Raw genomic sequence first — 19,542 nt, 5'->3', positions numbered from 1 at the left:
CTCAATTATGGGCAGGGATTGCATGGGTACCTTATGTCGAGCTCCTGGATGCCACATTCGCTGGCACACATCGCAGGTGCGGCAATAATGGGCTACCAACTGCGAGACGCCCGGCTAGTAAAAACTTTGGGTGAGTCTCTTTTCAGTCCTTTTTCTCCCTTGATGCCCAGCCAAGGGGATGTCATGGGCCAGTTGAAGCAGCTGTGCCCTGTACTTCTGAGGGACAATGAGTTGCCTGGTCGTTGCGTCAGGGTTGCCCTGGTCACTGCCCTTTGTTACACGATAATACAGTCCGTTTTCTCGAGTGAAGCCATCCCCATTATCTCCCAAGTGCCCAGTTTCTGCCTTTCGCCTAAGGGCTGCTAAGGTAGTGTCACCCTCTATTTCTCTCCTAAACTCCTCTCTGTCCCAAGACTCTCCCAATGTAGTAGCAGTGAAAGTATTGCTTACCGACTCTGATGCGGTTCGTGGTGGTTGCTCCCAAGTGGGGTCCGGATGACGTAGTGCTTGAAGGGCCTGTAGTCGGGTGACTGCTCCCACAAATTGGCACTGTAACTCCCCAATGTCGTTCCCAAGGAGGATATCTGCAGGAAGTCCTCCCATAACTCCAATCCAACACAGTTTTTCTCCACAACCATAATCCAAACGCACAGAAGCTCGCTGTATATATTTGCAGGCACCCCCCACCAGGACAATGGGAATTCCTGGACCCTGGTAAATTGCCTAGGGTCGAACCACACGGGGGTCAGCGATAGTCAAGAATGCCCCCGTGTCTCTAAATCCTGACACTTTGTATCCATCAATAAAGACATCCTGCATGCAGGTGGCATTGCCGTTGCTCTGAGTAGCTAAAGGACAGAGGTCGGAGTCCGTACACTCCAGGAGGGGTATCTATGGTGCCGTGGTCGGTGGTCCACTCTGGTGGGGGTGGTGGTAGCTCTTCCTCAGGTGTGGTGGAGTGTACAAGATGCACTGGACGAGGTGGGGCTGCGTGGGGCTCCCTCCGAATCCTGGAGGGACAGCCAGACTGCAAATGTCCAGGTTGCCCACACCCATAACGCCTCCTCTCTGTGATACCCCCAGGTCGTGGTCGGAACTGTTGGGGCCTAGGATTGTGAGGCGTGATTGTCATCGGCTTGCGACTAGGTGGAAGGGCAGATATAAGTGGAGGGGGACGGGGCGCGGGAGCAGGCCGTGGTTCATTGTCCAGAAGCCTCCTCCATTGCGGCTGGATAGTAAGGGCTTCATCGGCCAGGGCTGCAGCTCTATCCACGGTACACGGCGTGCGCTCCCGGACCCATTCCCGTACCTCTGCAGGGCACTTGGCAAGAAATTGTTCTATAAGGAACGCCTGTATAACATCTTCCACAGTAAAGGCGTTTTCTGCTTCCAGCCATCTCCGACATGCCTCGAACATCTTATGTGCATACATCCTAAACGATCCCCCCGTGGTGCATGGGAGGTCTCGGAACTTGGCCCTATATGAGTCTGGGGTGATAGCATTGTAATCCAGGATAGTCCGCTTTACAATGTTATAATCCCAATTCCGCAGTGCATCAATGGTTCGGTAAGCCTCCGCCATGGTTCCGTTCAGGAGCCCCACTAACAAACGCATCCAGCTAGAGTGGGGCACCTCCATCACAGCACACTGCTGCTCAAAGTCCTTGAAGAACCCCTCCACATCTCCGGAAGCCTCATCAAATGGCTTAAACTCTGTCCGGGTGATCCGTACAGGCTCCCGGATTGTTGGGGTTACACTCCACATTGCGTTACTCCCTTTTTCAAGCTCCATTGCTTACTGTCTCCACTGTGCCCAGCAGGCAGCCTCCTCCTTGTACTCCTGAGAGACGCCGGGGCCCAGAACCGCCATCTCTTCTTCGTACCACACCAACCACTGGCTTTTCTGGAAAGGGATCTCTGTCTCCAGTGCTCGTCCTTCAGACATCTGGGAGGAGGTGGCCGAGCTAGCGCCCACCAGTAGATCGATTAAGGCCTCTTTAGTCAGTCCCTGGTAGTTCAGGCCCAAGTCTCTGGCTCTCTCCTGTAAACTGCATACAGTCCAATTTCTGTACTCACTCTGTGGGTGGTTCTCCATTGGGTTATGCGCTGTTGATCCCACTGCTGCCACCAGTTGTCACGGGGACCTTCTCTGGTGTCACACAATCAACAGAGCAAGCGAAGAGTGAACAATTCCAAGACCTTTATTCAGGCAAAAATACAAAAAGGTCCATATTCAGTCCACCGCACAAAGGATAAGATAGTCCAGAATAAGAATGCAGTCCAGTAACAGGATAAAATGTCCAGGGAAACGAGATTCCAAAACTCTAGCACCAGAGGATAAAATGGGTCCTTCTCTCTGAAATGCAGTCTTTACACGATCCTGTCCACACCGGAACTGACTTGCCCAGCCCCTGTTCTCTCTCCACCCCCTTCCTTGTCCAGGGAAAGTCAAACAAGTTGGGGCGGTTTCCAGGCCCCCCAGAGGAGAACAAAGGGCCTTAGGGATTAATGCACTACAGGGGGTCATCAAGAGACAGATAGAGTGAGGCTGTAGACTTACAATGTAATAAGAAAAATACTGTGAAAATAACTGAAATAGAAAAATAGGAATATGCAAAAAATGACATCCACATAGCATATCACACCATCACAGACTCCATGGGTGTTTTCCAGATGCAAGCAGCAATGGATGTTGCTGAGTGAAAATGGCAAACTGCAAATTAAATTAAATCTGTAAATTAGGCGGGCTCTCATCACTACAGAAATTCCAAACATGTGGGCGCTAAATAGGGCATTTGGTTTTGGGAGCAGGGAATTTGCTAAATTTCTTTTGGGGAGCAAGGAGCCATTTCACATTTCCAGAGCATTTGCACTACCAGTAAGGTGGTTATCAGATGATAGACCTGAGTGGGGACTTGCTTTTTTTGTGGATTGAGTTGAAGCTTTTATTGGGATCATTTTACATAACATTTGGGATCACATTTATCCGCCGCTCTACGCTGACCATCTACGATGTTTTCATTATTATTATTATTATTATTTATATAGCGCCATTAATTCCATGGTGCTGTACATGAGAAGGGGGGGTTACATAATGGTACAGAGGGGAGAGGACCCTGTCCTTGCGGACTTACATTCTACGGGAAAGTGGGGAAGAGACAGAAGGTCGGGGGTGCAGCAGCTCTGGTAGTTTTGAGGTGGCGGCTCAGGCGGTGGTGAGGCGGCAGAATGGTTATTGCAGGCTGTAAGCTTTCCTGAAAAGATGGGTTTTCAGGTTCCGTTTGAAGGATCCGAGGGTAGTGGATAATCGGACGTGTTGAGGCATGGAATTCCAGAGGATGGGGGATATTCGGGAAAAATCTTGGAGGCGGTTGTGTGAGGAACGAATAAGTGTGGAGGAGAGTAGGAGGTCTTGGGAGGATCGAAGATTACGTGAGGGAAGATATTGGGAGATTAGTTCAGAGATATAGGCAGGGGATAGGTTGTGGATGGCTTTGTAGGTCAGTGTTAGTAGTTTGAACTGGATGTGTTGGTGAATTGGGAGCCAGTGGAAGGATTTGCAGAGGGGAGAGACAGGGGAGTAGCGAGGAGAGAGGTGGATTAGTCGGGCAGCAGAGTTGAGGACAGACTGGAGTGGTGCAAGAGAGTTAGCAGGGAGGCCACAGAGGAGAGTATTGCAGTAGTCAAGGCAGGAGATAATGAGGGCATGTACAAGAGTTTTAGTAGATTGAGGGCTGAGGAAGAGACGGATTCTGGAAACATTTTTGAACATCAATGACTAAGTGCAGTTAGAAAACTTCTGGTAGTTTCCTTGTTAGGGTACTACCTCTACTATGTTAAATATGTCAATACCCTCTAATACTGGAGTCATTTATTGATACCGGCCCTAAGGATCTCTAGGGAGGGCTAGCCAGTAACAGGGTACTGAGAATTAGGGAGCAGACTTGATGAGTGTTCCTGGAGGTTTAGAAGCAATAACACGCCATCCTAATTTGTCTTCTTGTCATCCGTAGGTGTATAGGGAGGAGGCTGCTCCATGGGCATGTAGACATTGTGAGGATCTGTGGGGTTGTAATATGCACTTGAAGCAGCTTCTGCAGCTTTGCCACCTCCTGGCATTCCTGGTTCTGCCCAAGCTGAGGGAACAGTGGGGGCAGGGGCTCCAGAATATGGCGGTCCTGGGTAAGGTGGTGGAGGTGCCATGTACATAGGATTTATTTCAGGTGGAAACATCCCGGGACCTGTTGGTGCAGCGTATGGATAACCCATGGGCTGAGGTGCTGGACCATATCCATTCATAGCTGGCACATAGGGGTAGGGCCCCGCAGGAGGGGCTGGAGCATATCCTCTGGGAGCAGGGGGGTATCCTCCAGGACCAGGCGTGTATCCATAGCCAGGATTAGGAACATTTGGTGGTCTGGAAGCATTGGTTGCCAACTTTAACATTTGTTGCCCAAATTCAATGGCTCCTCCACTGTTAAAGGTGAGCTTAAATGACGCCTGTCCTTCCCAACCTCCATTTGCTTCAGAACTGACATTTCCTTTGATGTAGTTTGCAGAGAACACTCGTTGTTCTATGGAGCATCCCTTCACAAGGTAGAACGGCATCATAAAGGACATCATCGCATCCTTCCCCTTACTTAGAAAAATCACCCTGTATGGGGTGAGGTACAGCAAGCCCTTTTTCGTTCCCTTGAAGGCTTCGGTCTTGTGGGCCATGACACTGAAGGAAAGCTCCTCATCTTTACACATCTTTTCATCTAAATCTCTGAGTGACACAATTCAGATGAAACCCCCGAGAGATCCATTCACTGAGGCAGCACTTACTCTAGCTCCGTCTGGCCTCCGTTCAGCAGTATCCTTCTCAGAGGTTCACAAAACTGGTCAACAGGACTTTTATGCACACCTGAAAAGACTGACAGGTGGATCACAGGTCCTATGGTGTCCACAGTACCTCCCCATCTGCCTCATTATAGGGAATATTCTATCGAGGATTCCATCTGAATCACACATTTCACAGATTTACGCTGAAGCTCCGGTGTAAATGCTCAATGCAGAATGTGCGCCTTACTGCGATCTTTGGGAGGCAGAATAAACAAAACATCAGATGGCGAGAGAGATAAAACTATTTCTGGAGTAACTACAATTACCACAAATACTCAAGTATAAGCTGACCTGAGCATAAGCTGAGGTCCATAATTTCGCCACAAAAAACTGAGAAAACTTAATGACTCAAGTACAAGCCTAGGGTGGGAAATGCAGCAGCTACTGGTAAATTTCAAAAATAAAAATAGATACCAATAAAAGTAAAATTAATTGACATCCGTAGGTTAAATTTTTTTGAATATGCATATTGAATCAGGAGCCCCATATAATGCTCCATACATTTCATGATGGGCCCTATAAGATGCTCCATACAAAATATGCCCCATATAATGCTCCATACATTTCATGATGGGCCCCATAAGATGCTCCATACAAAAAATAAGCTCCATATAATGCTGCACAAAGGTCAATAATGGACCTATAAGATGCTCCATAGATATACAGTGCCTTGAAAAATTATTCAGCCCCCTGGAACTTTTCAACCTTTTCCCAAGTATCATGCTTCAAACAAAAATATACCAAATGTAAATTTTTGGTGAAGAATTGGGACACAATTGTGAAGTTGAACAACATTTATTGGTTATTTTATATTTTTTTTAGAAATACCAAAACTGAAAAGTGTGACGTGCAATATTATTTGGCCCCTTTGCTTTCAGTGCAGCAAACTCACTCCAGAAGTTCATTCTGGATCTCTGAATGATCCAATGTTGTCCTAAATGACTAATGATGATAAATATAATCCACCTGTGTGTAGTCACACCTCCGTATAAATGCACCTGCTCTGTGATAGTCTCAGTGTTCTGTTTGAAGCACAGAGAGCATCATGAAGACCAAGGAACACAAAAGGCGGGTCCGTGATACTGTTATGGATAAGTTTAACGCCGGATTTGGATACAAAATGATTTCCAAAACTTTAAACATCCCTAGGAGCACTGTGCAAGCGATCATATTGAAATGGAAGGAGTATCATACCACTGCAAATCTTCCTAGACCCGGCTGTCCCTCTAAACTTTCATCTCAAACAAGGAGAAGACTGATCAGAGATGCAGCCAAGAGGCCCATGATCACTCTGGATGAACTGCAGAGATCTACAGCTGAGGTGGGAAAGTCTGTCCATAGGACAACAATCAGTCATACACTGCACTAATATGGCCTTTATGGAAGAGTGGCAAGAAGAAAGCGATTTCTCAAAGATATCCATAAAAAGTGTTGTTTAATGTTTGCAACAAGCCACCTTGGAGACACACCAAACATCTGGAAGAAGGTGCTCTGGTCAGATGAAACCAAAATCGAACTTTTTGGCAACAATGTCAAATGATATGTTTGGCGCAAAGGCAACATAGCTCATCACCCTGAACACACCATCCCCATTGTCAAGCATGGTGGTGGCAGCATCATAGTTTGGGCCTGCTTTTCTTCAGCAGGGACAGGGAAGATGGTTAAAATTGATGGGAAGATGGATGGAGCCAAATTCAGGACCATTCTTGAAGGAAGCCTGTTGGAGTCTGCAAAAGACCTGAGAGTGGGACAGAGATTTGTCTTCCAACAAGACAATGATCCCAAACATTAAGCTAAATCTACAATGGAATGGTTCACAAATAAACATATACAGGTGTTAAAATAGCCAAGTCAAAGTTCAGACCTGAATCCAATCGAGAATCTGTGGAAAAAGCTGAAAACTGCTGTTCACAAACGATCTCCATCCAACCTCACTGAGCTCGAGCTGTTTGCCAAGGAAGAATGGGTAATAATTTCAGTCTCTCGATGTACAAAACTGATAGACATACACCAAGCAACTTGCAACTGTAATAGCAGCAAAAGGTGGCGCAACAAAGTATTAGGTTAAATGGATTTATCGGTGTCCTGCTCTGGAAATCCGCCACCTGGTTTCAGGCTCCCTCCAGGTGTACCGCCGAGATGGATTCGACCGAGTTCTCTGAGCACTTGAAAATCCGGTTTACCAGATGTTGTAATGATGGGTGTTTGGGGCCTCGCTGGTGTCTTAGAAATGCCACTGCTGTCACATTGTCAGATAGTACCTTCACGTTTGCCTCTGATTCTTTGACCGAGCCTGGTAGAGAACTTTCCATATTGCGTATAATTCCCTGAAATTTGATGATCTGGTCTTAATCTCTGGATTCCATTGTCCTTGGTAGTATCTTCCTTCTATATGTCCGCCCCATCCGAACTGACTGGCGTCTGTGGTAATGGTGATACAGGGATAGAGAACCCATGGTACACCTACTTTCAGGTTCCCCGGGATGGTCCACCAACTTAGTGCTTTCCTTACTGAAAGAGAAAGTGTCATCTTCTTGTCCAAAGAACTCTGTCTTCTGTCCCAGGTCCACAGAACCTCCTTCTGCAACCTTCGTGAGTGAAACGGACTTCATTTCACACAGGGGAAACAAGCTGTCATCAGGCCCAGTATCTTCGTTGCCTCCCTTATAGAGCACAGTTTCTTCCTGACCGGCAGACCTTTTCGATTAGTGCAACTTGTCTTTCCTTTGGCAGAAAAGATGTTCTGTTGAGAGAATCTAGCATGACTCCCACAAATTTTATTCTGGATTGTGGGATCAAATTTGAGTTTTCCCAATTTATGATCCACCCTAGCTCCTGTAGCTTGGAGATTCTGAGGCAGCAAACGATCCTGAGCTGTTCTTCGGATCTTGCTACCAAAAAGTCGTCCAAATATGGTACTATGGTTATGCCGTGGTTTCTTAAATAGGCGACCACCTCTATCAGCAGCGTGGTAAAAGTTCTGGGGGCTGAGGGGAAGGCACCAAAATTGGAAATGGATTATTCCTTGGTTTCTCAGGGCGAATCTTAAATACTTCTGATAGGAAGTGTGGATTGGGACATGGTAGTATGTGCTTTTCAAGTCTAAAGTGCACATCACCATGTCCTTGTCTATCAGGGGTAATCTCTTGTATTTTATCCACCTGTTCAGGGGTTTGTGATTTATAATTGTTTGGGAGTCTCCTGATGGGTTTTTTTTTTTTTGAGAAGAGACTCGAGTAATGACCCCTGCCTCTCTGGAGTGGAAACTGGGACGACTGCGTTTATTTTTAGCAACTCCTGCATGTCTGTCCACATAGGGGAGGCTAGCAGAGGTTAGGATTTGGTTACTATGAACCTCTCTGAGGGTAAGCTGGTGAATTCTAGTCTGTAGCCCTGGCCAATTGTATGTAGAATCCAAGGATTCTGTGATATTTTCTGCCAACCCTCTAGAAACTACTTTAACTGACCTCCCACTCTAAAGGCATCATTTTCGGGGGGGGGGGGCCCTGAGCCAGAGCCCGAGAAGATTTAGTCTCTGCCCTTCCCCCCTTTGGGATAGCTCCATCTCCCTGTCTTCCCTTTCCCCCTGTAGTCTGTTTTTTGACTAGGACGGGATCTATGAAAGGGCTGGTATTTTCTCGTCTTCTCAGGGAATCCTTTTTTCTGATGAGGTGTTTTCTAGTATGTCATCTAAAATTGTCCCAAACACATTACCTCCTGAGAATGGAATGGCACAGAGATGTTTTTTTGACTGGGTATCCCCTGACCAAGTCTTTAGCCAGATTGCTCTTCTGGCCGCATTAAAGACTCGCTCCAGGCGGCGAACTGCACTGACTCTGCTGATGCGTCCGCCATGAATCCTGTTGCGAGCTTTAGCAAAGGCAGAGATTTAAGTATGGCATCTCTGCGAGTTTTTGCTTTGAGGTGTTCCTGCAGATCGTTCACCCATAAGTGTATGGACCGGGCTACAGAAGTTGCTACAATGTTGGCCCGAATTATGGCTGCCGAAGACTCCCAGGATCTTTTTAGTAGTCCATCCGCTTTACGATCCATCGGTTCTTTTAGACTGGAGGAGTCCTCGAACGGGATTGCCGTTTTCTTCGCCACTTTGGCCAATGGCACATCTATTGGGTACTTCACCCCAAGTCTTTATATCCTCTGGGTTGAAAGACAATCAGAGCCTGAAGTCCCTTGGTACTAGTCTCTTTTCCGCATCTTCCCATTCCTCTAAGATCATGGACCGGATGTGGTTATTCACTGGGGATACTCTAGTGACCTGGGTACGCAGACCACCAAACATTTTATCCTGTATAGATACTTCTTCCCGGGTGTCCTGCAACTGCATAGGGTCCAATATTGCCTGAAGGAGCTCAGCCGTGTCTACTAATGAAAAGAGGTATCTTTTTCCTCTTCCTATCGGAACCTCCTTTTCATCCTGATCCGAAACTTCGTCTGAGGAGCTAGATTCCTTAAGCCTTTTTGAACGACCTCTGCGGTTCTGCTTGGCTAGTATGAGACTCAGGCTCAATATGGAAGCCTGGACTTCCTGTCTTATTATTGACCTCATGTTGGACATTAGTGATGTCTGCTCCTCCCCGAAAATTTTAAATGTACAGGCCTTACAGAGCAGTTTCTGCCGATTTTCTGGCAATTTAGCGGTGCAAATGGGTTATTTACTCTTCCCGGATTTCTTTTTCTCTGCTGACAGGGTGGATGGCTCTCCCTAAAAACACAGATTTTGGCATTACCTCAGTGTGTTATAGGGTACTAGTATGGCATTGTGGCATGGCTCTTTTGAGTAGCCTACTCACATGTCCCTGGCTCTGCTCTGGTCCCTCAGTCTCCTCCATTGCTGAAGTGCACACTGACCAGGTGTTACAAATTCAGGATGGCCGACTGTGAGTACTGAGCTCTCCCCACTTATATTCCTTTACCTGGTTGATCCTGCTCATCCTTGACCGCACCCTGCACGGCATGACCATGCTGAGAAAGCCCCCTCCGCAAGGCAGAGGCCGCTTGCTGGGTTCTGCCGCGACCTGGCAGAGACACTCCATGGAAACCAGAAATGACTTGGCAGTCTCAACCGGAAGCAACACGGCTGCTGGATCCCTTGCGTCGCCAGCCTGCTCCCCAGGGAGACTGATGTGCTTCAGCAGCATGGCGCCCGGCCCAAGAGCCCCCAAGGAGGAAGTGGGGTTGGCTGAGGGACCCCCCCCATTGCAGATACCAGACACAGACTTCTTGCGGCGGGAAGAGAAAGGCTGGGCCCCCCGATCCTCACCATCTGCACAGCACTGTCCGAGGACACACTCTCCATTCTTATCCCCAGTGGGACAAGAAAAACACTGATGGGTGGTAAGGGAAGGCTCCTTTTAACCGCTCGTTGCTCCTGTCCCACTGAGGGCAAGAAGGACGTCCTCCATGGTGCTGCCAGGTGGTGAACTGGAAAGCATAGTTTTTGCCACTAATTTTTTATGGTGTTGACATAAGCGGTTAACTATTGTGTCTGTTTTATAGGTTGGGTTGTTATGGACACATAAAATGTATGTAAAAAATGCTTATATTTTGTATGTGTCCATAACAACCCAACCTATAAAACTGACAATAGTTAACCACTTATGTCAACACCATAAAAAATTAGTGGCAAAAACTATGCTTTCCAGTTCACCACCTGGCAGCACCATGGAGGACGTCCTTCTTACCCTCAGTGTACACTCAATGTAATTTGATTCTTTTTTAAAAATAAATCACAAAATATGTAAAATTTTGTTTTAGTTCCTCTATGTGACTTTCACTTTTATCACTAATTGCTGATTTACTGCATTGCGATACGTTATAAGCAGCAGACTATGCTCTGAGCATGGTCCAACAAGGTAGCCGTAACTGGCTGACGCCTCCGGTTACCATGACAATGATTAAGCACTCGTAAAAATGTTGCAGGTAGCTGACCAGAAGGGAGAGGTTGTTCCCATTGGGGAATGCATGGCCTATAAGTCTCCTTTCACAGTTGCAGCATAAACAATGTGATGACAACTCAACGCTATGGGATGTAATCATTATGTCTAAAGAGAAGCACTAGTTTTGCTGTGGTCATTGTTTCCTATTTCTTGCACTAGACTGGTCAGGATCAAGGTGAGAGATTGGTCCTGGATGTCTTTGAGATGGGGAAACTAATTTTAGGTGGGCAGAAAAGAAGCCTTTGATAGTCAGAGGCCGGGAGATCGGTCTTGGATGAAAAAAGTGGGAAGTCCGTTCTACATTTGTTGGGGTCTAGAGATATTGGCTAGCTGCGGCCTTTTTAGTCTCGAATGAGTGGAAGATAGAGACCCCCTGGTGTTTTACACAAGAATTACACAAAAGTAAAAAACAAACCCAAAGATATTTTTTTATTATTTTAATAATAATCTGTTTGTCCAAAAGATGTGCAGTCTACAGAACTATACCAAAAGCTAAAATCGCAACAATCGCTTTCATCACAACCGCAAAACCGGGAAATAAAAAATAAAGAGGGGAATAGTTCTCTGCATATGGTACAAATGATTATACATCACATAGCAAGATGAGCGGGGACGGGGCGCTGACATGGGCAAGAGGGGGACTGGGGAAATACAAAACTACCTATAGAAAACCAGCTACAAACCACTTATGGGTAAGTTGTAATTTGGAAATTTATATTTTTTTTATCATTTTCAATTTTATTAAAAATATTAGTTAAAAAAATTAACTTTACTTCCTTAATGTGAGTTGGATCATCTGCAACCCTGACGATTTGATGAAGACGTTATTGATAAGGAGAATGGGAGCGAGCGGCCACCCCACGCGTCAGCAACGATGCGAGAGAGCAAGCAAACGACCACCCCACACGATGGCTGAGAGCAAGCAATCAACCACCCCACGTGTCGGCAAGGAGCAGCCCAGGGGCTCCCCCTTTGAGTGTCGATGCATGGATTAGGCATACCACAGATCTGAACTATTAACCAAAAAGTCATTATTGCTGTAAAAACCCAGATATACGTAAATTTCCCACCTAGCAGACTAGAGAATAAGGCAACAAATGCGCAAATAAAAACATCATGTAAAACAAAAGCAGCAGTAATGGGGGCTACATGGTAGGAGGCAGCCACCTCATGACAGAGAGGGCGCATCTCTGGATCATTTAACCTCTTATCCCAGAGACTTCCTTGCAGCAGACCCTCAGCATTCATTGAGCAAACTAGGAGTAGTATTCCAGAGCAGTAATCAGGCCCTGGTGGTACAAGGCCACAGATCAGAGCCACTACTGTGTACAGATGATCTCTGGGGAGGGCACAGGCTACATTTAGTGTTTATTACAGCCAGTCTCCTCCTTTATATATTAGGCAGACATCACATACGATGGTAAATGCACATTTTTCACTTTCTGCTCAGTTTTCCTGAAAGCTGGAAATGAAGGTTTTATATATTTGTGAAGCTAATCTAAAACAATAAAAGCAGAAAAAAATATCCAGTTTTAACAAAAAAAAAAACAAACCCACATTATAGGTATAATAATCTCCATTAACATTTTGTGGGAACAGCAGAAGTGGGTACAAGCCAAGAAGAATCTCATATAGAGGGGATAGACAACCTGCGGCTGCTGCAAACATTAAATCCCAAGGCATGGTGGGAGTTGTAGTTTTGAAACAGTAGAAACTGCTGATCTATAGGCTCTAATTGGTAAAATTGGAGGGGGGCTGTGTACAATAGTGGCAAGGTCCACCCGCCATGTATATGAACTATTTATATCCGAGTTGTCAGAAGCACTTTACAAGCCAACACTAAAGGGGCGAGACGTCTTTGGTGCAGCCAGCTGAAGTGAACACAAAAAAACAATATAGAGCCCATTGTGAGGAAAGGGGTATAGAAATGGCAGCTAACCTCTCAGTTCATGAGGATGATACAGATAAGCAGGGGCAATTGTGAGAGGGCCTCTACAGGGTGCTGCCTTGACATCAACTATGACAGGACCACAATGCTGATCATTTGATATTTCTAAACAGAAGAGAACACCTCAAGTACATATTTTTGTTAAGACGCTTGTGACCATTCCCCCAGAGAGATGCTAATTTTTTTTTTAGCAGTTGAGAACGTTAAAAGGGTTAACAAACAAACCAACCCCCCCAGCACAAGACAAAGCGTTAGATGAGGCGGGAGGGCTCCGGCAGAAGTGATGGAGGATGCGCTTGCCGCCATGTAACTGATGGACTGCCTGACAAGTCGGAGGATGACACTCCACACTGCCATTCCTTCTCAAGAATGTGGATTAGAAACAGATATTTTCATGAACGGGTTGCAGACTGATGAAGTTGTTCAATGTTTGTCTTTTTGAAGTATTTTTTATTTTTTTTTAAAGCCCCCGCGTCTCCCTCGTATAGGAAAAGGTAGTCAGGTTCTGCCCAGTCAGGAAAGGGAAACTCTGTTTAGCTGAAAAACAAAAACATTTTTTAAGATGCAATAATTATAGTCACTTAATACAGGACCTATCCCATAACATGATGTGCAGAGTTGTAATGTGATAAGCTGCAGCGGTCACACGACTGCAAGGTGTCAAAGTGCCCATCTGGGAGGAGCATATACTTTTTAGATTGGCTAACAGACCTTCACACTGCTGCCCAGGACTCCTACCATCCCTCTTGGGCCACTGGAATGTGACCGCTGCAGACAACCAGATGCTGGAATTCCAATGCATCTCGCTGACAGCCCAGGTCCTATGGGTGTACAGAAACTAAGTCGATAGGTATTGGACCACCACTGAATTAGGCCAGAAGACCCTTATGACGTCAGGTCCAGGGGAGTTTCTCACCTCGTCTCTTTGTTACTGGTTTCTTCTATGACTGATTTCTCTTCTGCCTTTTCCTCCATCTTTAGATCCTCCGATGCAGCAGGTTCGTTGTCGTCATCTTTTCTGGCCTCCGGCGTCTGCTTGACCTCTTTTTTCGCAGGTTCCTTGTTCTCAGACTTGTCGTCGTCCTGCTCTTCATCTGCCTTCGATCTTTTGGGAGAGCTCTGAGGAGGGAAAATCAGATGTGTTCTTTATCGTGTCCTGATAGCCTCTACTACGCCACATTACAAAGATTTACCCAGGTTGTAAGCCACAAATTCCTGCAATGTATGAGATGCATATTAACCCCTTCATGCAGAGGCTCTCCTATAACACACCTCTGCAGCGTCCTCAGCTTTCCTCTTGGAAGCAGCCTTGTCACCTTTCTCCTTGGATTGCTCATCAATCACCAGCTTCCCCTCCTCATCGCTGCTGCCATCATTGCCCTTTTTCTCTCCGTCCCCTTCAGGCTTTTCTTCATCATCATCATCCTCCTCCTCCTCCTCTTCAGCGTCAGCTTCTGAGCTTTTCTTTGGTGTTGCCTACAAAAGAAAAAAAAAAAAACACAAACCTTAGATCCAGTGCTGCCCTCCTATGGAGAATTGCTGCATTACAGCCAAGCTTGTCATGCATGGCAACTGAAAGTCAGAAGTTGCTGTGAGGCACATCATTTCCTCCTGGTAAGATGGCTTTAGGCTATAAGTCCCACATGTGAGGTTAGTGGCTTCTTTACATGACCAATTCCTTTTAGACCCTTTGCTCCTGAGCGGTGTATACTCCTTGCAGGTATCAGTTGGGTACATATGGCAGAAGTCATTGAGTCTATACATGGCTGATGCCGCTGGGTTATACCATCAGCTCAATTGGAATAAGCCCATCATGGCAGTTAAACCCCCGTAGATGATGCTTTCAATAGCAATCGTGGCATCTAAGCAGTTTGTCTATTGGACAAAATCTAAAAATGGGCTCATATCCCCAAGAATTTGAGCTTTTACCTTTTCTCCATCTTTATCACCACCTCGGCCTGCTGCTTTTGACCCCCTCTTCCGGGAAGGCTGAGGAAAAATTAACATGAATGTACGGTATTAAAAGTGTGATAAAGACGCATGTGACCAATTTACTTAAAGCCTGTAGGGAAGCAGACCTGATAATCTGACGCTTGTACAGTGGGATTATTTTCGATCTCCCACAGGCCGTCACTGAATCCTTTCCTCTTGTTGGCTTTCCCAAACTTCTCCTTGGTCTCTTCATAGGGGAAGATGTCTTTAGGACCCAGGTGGGCTCTGATAAGAGAAGGAATTCACATTTAATACCTGGAGGAGACTCAGGGCTTCAATACAGCCCACTTCCCCCTGATACTCACGTTTCATGAGTCCCAAAAAAGAAAACTTGGTACTTATTTGCAGACTTTGCTGTGGGTTCAGGGACTTCATCAACCTGGAAGGAAATACCAAAAGTCTTAGGACCAAGAAAACGTCAAGACCTCAGATAATGCAAAAGCCGACAAACAGCACAGAATCTTGAATAAAAAGACTAGTAAATGGTACAAGTGCCAGGACAACACAAAGCATATTGTTAGGCATGTGGGCGCATGTCACTGAGGCCACATGTGCCGCTAACCACCCACAGGGCTACATAATACGCAGGGAAGAGAATCTGCTGGCATCACGCCATGGCTTCCCCCGCTGCGCAAGTCCCTGCATCCTGGCAGGCCCAGCAGATGACAGGCCGTAGTGTGGAGTCACGCTAGCTGCTGTACAGGTCTGTGCCACGGCTCAGTCACCAGTGCCAACATTAGACTGTCTGCACTAATCCGGGTGTATGGAGGGGTGCAAGCACATTTATAGATCCACCTAGAATATAAATACAGGTTTAACTACTGGCGCTAAGAAAAGCTCCTGGGTGCAAAGCTACTATCACCATAGTCCACTTCCTATAGCCCCCCCCCCACAGAGCTTAACAGTCGCTCACACAGACTGCAGGCAGCATAGTGCAGCTGGCACCAGGTAGGTGCAGACAGCTAAGCATGGGTCCTGCAGTACATTGCATATGATGGAGTCTCCATCATGTTGGTCACTGGTTAAATCAGGACTGACTGGTCCTGGGCGATGCCAGTGAGCCATCACAGTAACTCACATGAAAGTAAATGCCACATTTTCACCGGGCTGTAATTATGTGGGCAGCTCTGCGCTGGGTGTAAACCCAATTGTTCTAGTTGTCCGTCACACCCCAGTCTGACTCACTGCATACAGCATGACTGCTTGCTCCTGACTACAGCCAGTGTAAAAATGACCGGCAAACAGCAGTGTCATCATGTGGCCATAAACGTCATCCAAGTAGACAGGTGGTGCTGCGAATAATGCAGTGTATGGGGACAATAGTCGGGCCAGTGTGGTCGGGTGCAAGAGGCTTGTCAAACAAGTGTGGTCAGGAGAAAGATGGGTTCATTGAAAAAGTGTGGAAGAGAGGATGTGGGCATTTTGTTGAGCCAGCAGGATCTGTACGTATACTTTTTGCAATCAGAGTGATTGAAGAAAATTTTGCATGCCGACTGATATGTTGCATCGCTGACTGGTGCAAGTTATGCGCCCATGCAATAAGGCCTACCATCGGGGGTCCATATGAAAAAGTAGGTGTCCTGAATTGTGAACAGGGAAACAGATCCTGACCCATGCCCTCTCCTGGGTAGTCATAGCAAATGCCACAAAGTGTACAACACCTGCAGTGTGCCAAGCTGGAATCACCATGTGGGCGCTACCCTCCATTTGCTTGCATTCACATGTAGCTTTTAATAATGCAACCTCATCTAGTAATATGGGAGTTCGGGTGTGCGCCAGTCCCTTCAGCTGCTCGCTGTTCTTAGCTACCTGGAAAGCAGCGAGGCAAACAGCCCTCGAGCTGGCACTTGATGTGGAAGAAAAACGGATGACGTCCAGGAGCCAAAAGGCGATCAAAGCTCAGACTACACAGAAAATCAATTTTGGGCAACAACCTCCTGCAATCCCCCCATAAATTAAAGTTTGTGTGCAGCTTAAGTGCCAGTTTTGCAAAAGGTCATTTTTTTTACTCTACAATACACATTGCACGTGAGATTTATCAAGCAGCCGAACATGGAGGGAGATGACTATGAAGACAACCTAGCACCGAGTACAAGCGGCAACAAATTTTCTTGCTGTGGCATGTTTTATTATACAAAGCCAAGATATAAAAAATTGAACATAGCAGAACTGAAAGGTTCAGCCCATTCTGTCAGGGGTGGATACAGATCACAGTAGTATCTGCCTAAGGACATTTGTGAAGAAAAGGCCTTGTTAAAAATTGCACTACCCAGTTCTCCAGAGTAGTCTACTAAGCTGGGCACAACATGGAGCTGCCACTGAGGGGCCCAGTGCAGATATTCTCAAAGGGCTCCTTAGGATGGAGGATAACTCCATGATCGCCTGGATCCCATTGATCCTGAGAACATCACTCTGCAGGAAGCAGATGCTGAGCATCAGAGAGGGCCCCAGCAATAAGAAAGTTGTCACTAGTTCTATGGATAATTTACAATGTACAGACCCCCTTTAAAGGGAAGGTGACATCCAAAATTTTTTTTCAGCAATTGAAAAAATGTAAAGAATTAATGTTTACATTTTCTTAAAAATATTATCATTTGTTTTTTAATTTTGTAAAATATAAAAAATAATTTTAAAAAGTTTGGCATTTCCACTTGTTAACACTAGGGGAGCAGCTAGTGAAATTTGGCACAAAAACCTAGTGTACAACTAGCTCACATTACTGCCCTGCAGTAATTATGGGCGGAATCTGCTGACATGGGTGTGGTGTCACTCCTCTCCTCCTCTTCCAGGTGTTTGCTAAGGGAAAAGAGAGGACGACATCTAGGAACACAGTGAGCAGCCATTTTGCTGGGGCCTGCAAAGTTACTGACTGTCTTTGCATGCAAAGTCTGGATCAGAACAGGTCATCAATCAGCAGAAATGTTTCCTGGATTTCTGTGGAGCAGACGGTCTATCCAGGTGTATAAAACACCACGCTCCATGTACAATCCCTGGCACCGAACAGGGTTCCCCCCCATAGACCAGCACACTGCTCTCCTGAAATACTCTGTGCTGCTGTCACCCTGCTCCTTCCACCATACATCAGGCCCCTGTCGCCTCGCTTTCACACATCGCCAGGACAGGATCTGAGGAGAAGAATGGGGTCTTCGGTCACTGAGGATGGCAGGCAGCAAGGATTCCAGGAACAGGGTGACAGCAGCACAGAGTATTTCAGGAGAGCAGTGTGCTGGTCTATGGGGGGCACAGAGGGAGATATATGGGGGAGGAGCAGGGTGACAGCAGCACAGAGTATTTCAGGAGAGCAGTGTACTGGTCTATGGGGGGCACAGAGGGACATATATGGGGGAGGAGCAGGGTGACAGCAGCACAGTATTTCAGGAGAGCAGTGTACTGGTCTATGTGAGGCACAGAGGGAGATATATGGGGGAGGAGCAGGGTGACAGCAGCACAGAGTATTTCAGGAGAGCAGTGTGCTGGTCTATGGGAAGCACAGAGGGAGATATATGGGGGAGGAGCAGGGTGACAGCAGCACAGAGTATTTCAGGAGAGCAGTGTGCTGGTCTATGGGAAGCACAGAGGGAGATATATGGGGGAGGAGCAGGGTGACAGCAGCACAGAGTATTTCAGGAGAGCAGTGTGCTGGTCTATGGGAGGCAGAGGGAGATATATGGGGGAGGAGCAGGGTGACAGCAGCACAGAGTATTTCAGGAGAGCAGTGTACTGGTCTATGGGAGGCACAGAGGAAGATATATGGTGGAGGAGCAGGGTGACAGCAGCACAGAAATCAAGGAAACATTTCTGCTGATTGATGGCCTGTTCTGATCCAGACTTTGCATGCAAAGACCCCATTCCCCTCCTCAGATCCTGTCCTGGTGATGTGTGAAAGCGAGGCGACAGGCGCAGTCCGGGATGATGCTGGGAAGCAGGCTGGGGGGGAAATGTAGTCATATAGTAACGATAAAAATGAGACCCCTCTCTTCAGCTGCCTCACCAGCCCTCCCCTGACTGCACCTATTACCCCTGACCCGTGTGCAGGTGCTCAGCCAGAACCACCCTAGAATGGGTGCCCTTTTAGCAGATAATACTGCCATAGGGTTCTCACATAATATCGCCATATACTTCACACATAATGCCGCCATATAGATCATACACAATACCACCATGTAGATCACGCACAAAACCAGCAGGGTGACAGCAGCACAGAGCACTTCAGGAGAGCAGTATCACACGGGATAGGATTACATGGATCAGCAGACTATCAAACAGGATAGGATTAGATACACAGCTCAGCAGACAGCATCACACAGGAGAGGATTAGATATGCGGCTGAGCAGTCAGTATCACACGATTGGATTAGATGTCCAGCAGACAGTATCACACAGGAGAGGATTATATTCACAGCTCAGCAGACTATCACACAGGATAGTACTAGATACACGGCTCAGCAGTCAGTATCACACAGGATAGGATTAGATACGCAGCTCAGCAGTCAGTATCACACAGGATAGGATTAGATACACCGCTCAGCAGACAGTATCACAAGATAGGAATAGATACACGGCTCAGCAGTCAGTATCACACAGGATAGGATTAGATACGCAGCTCAGCAGTCAGGATCACACAGGATAGGATTAGATACGCAGCTCAGCAGACAGTATCACACAGGAGAGGATTAGATACACGGCTCCACAGTCAGTATCACAGGGGATAGGATTAGATACACGGCTCAGCAGACAGCATCACACAGGAGAGGATTTGATA

At 46.7% G+C, this 19,542-nt stretch overlaps 1 protein-coding gene and 1 pseudogene across 1 annotated transcript in view; both read right to left on the bottom strand.

The window, feature by feature from the left end:
- Positions 1-2,185: 2,185 nt before the first annotated feature.
- Positions 2,186-4,816, bottom strand: LOC141082992 (WW domain-binding protein 2 pseudogene; annotated as a pseudogene).
- A 6,447-nt stretch (positions 4,817-11,263) lies between these two features.
- The window catches only part of HDGF (heparin binding growth factor), a 54,267-nt gene continuing 45,988 nt past the window's right edge, over positions 11,264-19,542 (bottom strand). Inside the window, exons 2-7 of the mRNA XM_073567109.1 lie at positions 15,087-15,160; positions 14,868-15,006; positions 14,719-14,778; positions 14,062-14,265; positions 13,706-13,908; positions 11,264-13,326 (exon numbers count right to left, since the gene is read on the bottom strand). Coding sequence (XP_073423210.1) covers positions 13,323-13,326; positions 13,706-13,908; positions 14,062-14,265; positions 14,719-14,778; positions 14,868-15,006; positions 15,087-15,160 — 684 coding nt within the window. The 3' untranslated portion in view covers positions 11,264-13,322. The remainder of the gene's footprint in view (positions 13,327-13,705; positions 13,909-14,061; positions 14,266-14,718; positions 14,779-14,867; positions 15,007-15,086; positions 15,161-19,542) is intronic.

This window comes from Dendrobates tinctorius, unplaced genomic scaffold (assembly GCF_039654945.1).
Source record: "Dendrobates tinctorius isolate UK_male_01 unplaced genomic scaffold, ASM3965494v1 ptg000019l, whole genome shotgun sequence".
Classification (NCBI taxonomy): Eukaryota; Metazoa; Chordata; class Amphibia; order Anura; family Dendrobatidae; genus Dendrobates; species Dendrobates tinctorius.
The sequence above is the reverse complement of the archived record's forward strand: the minus strand, read 5'-3'. Positions and strand labels throughout refer to the sequence as shown.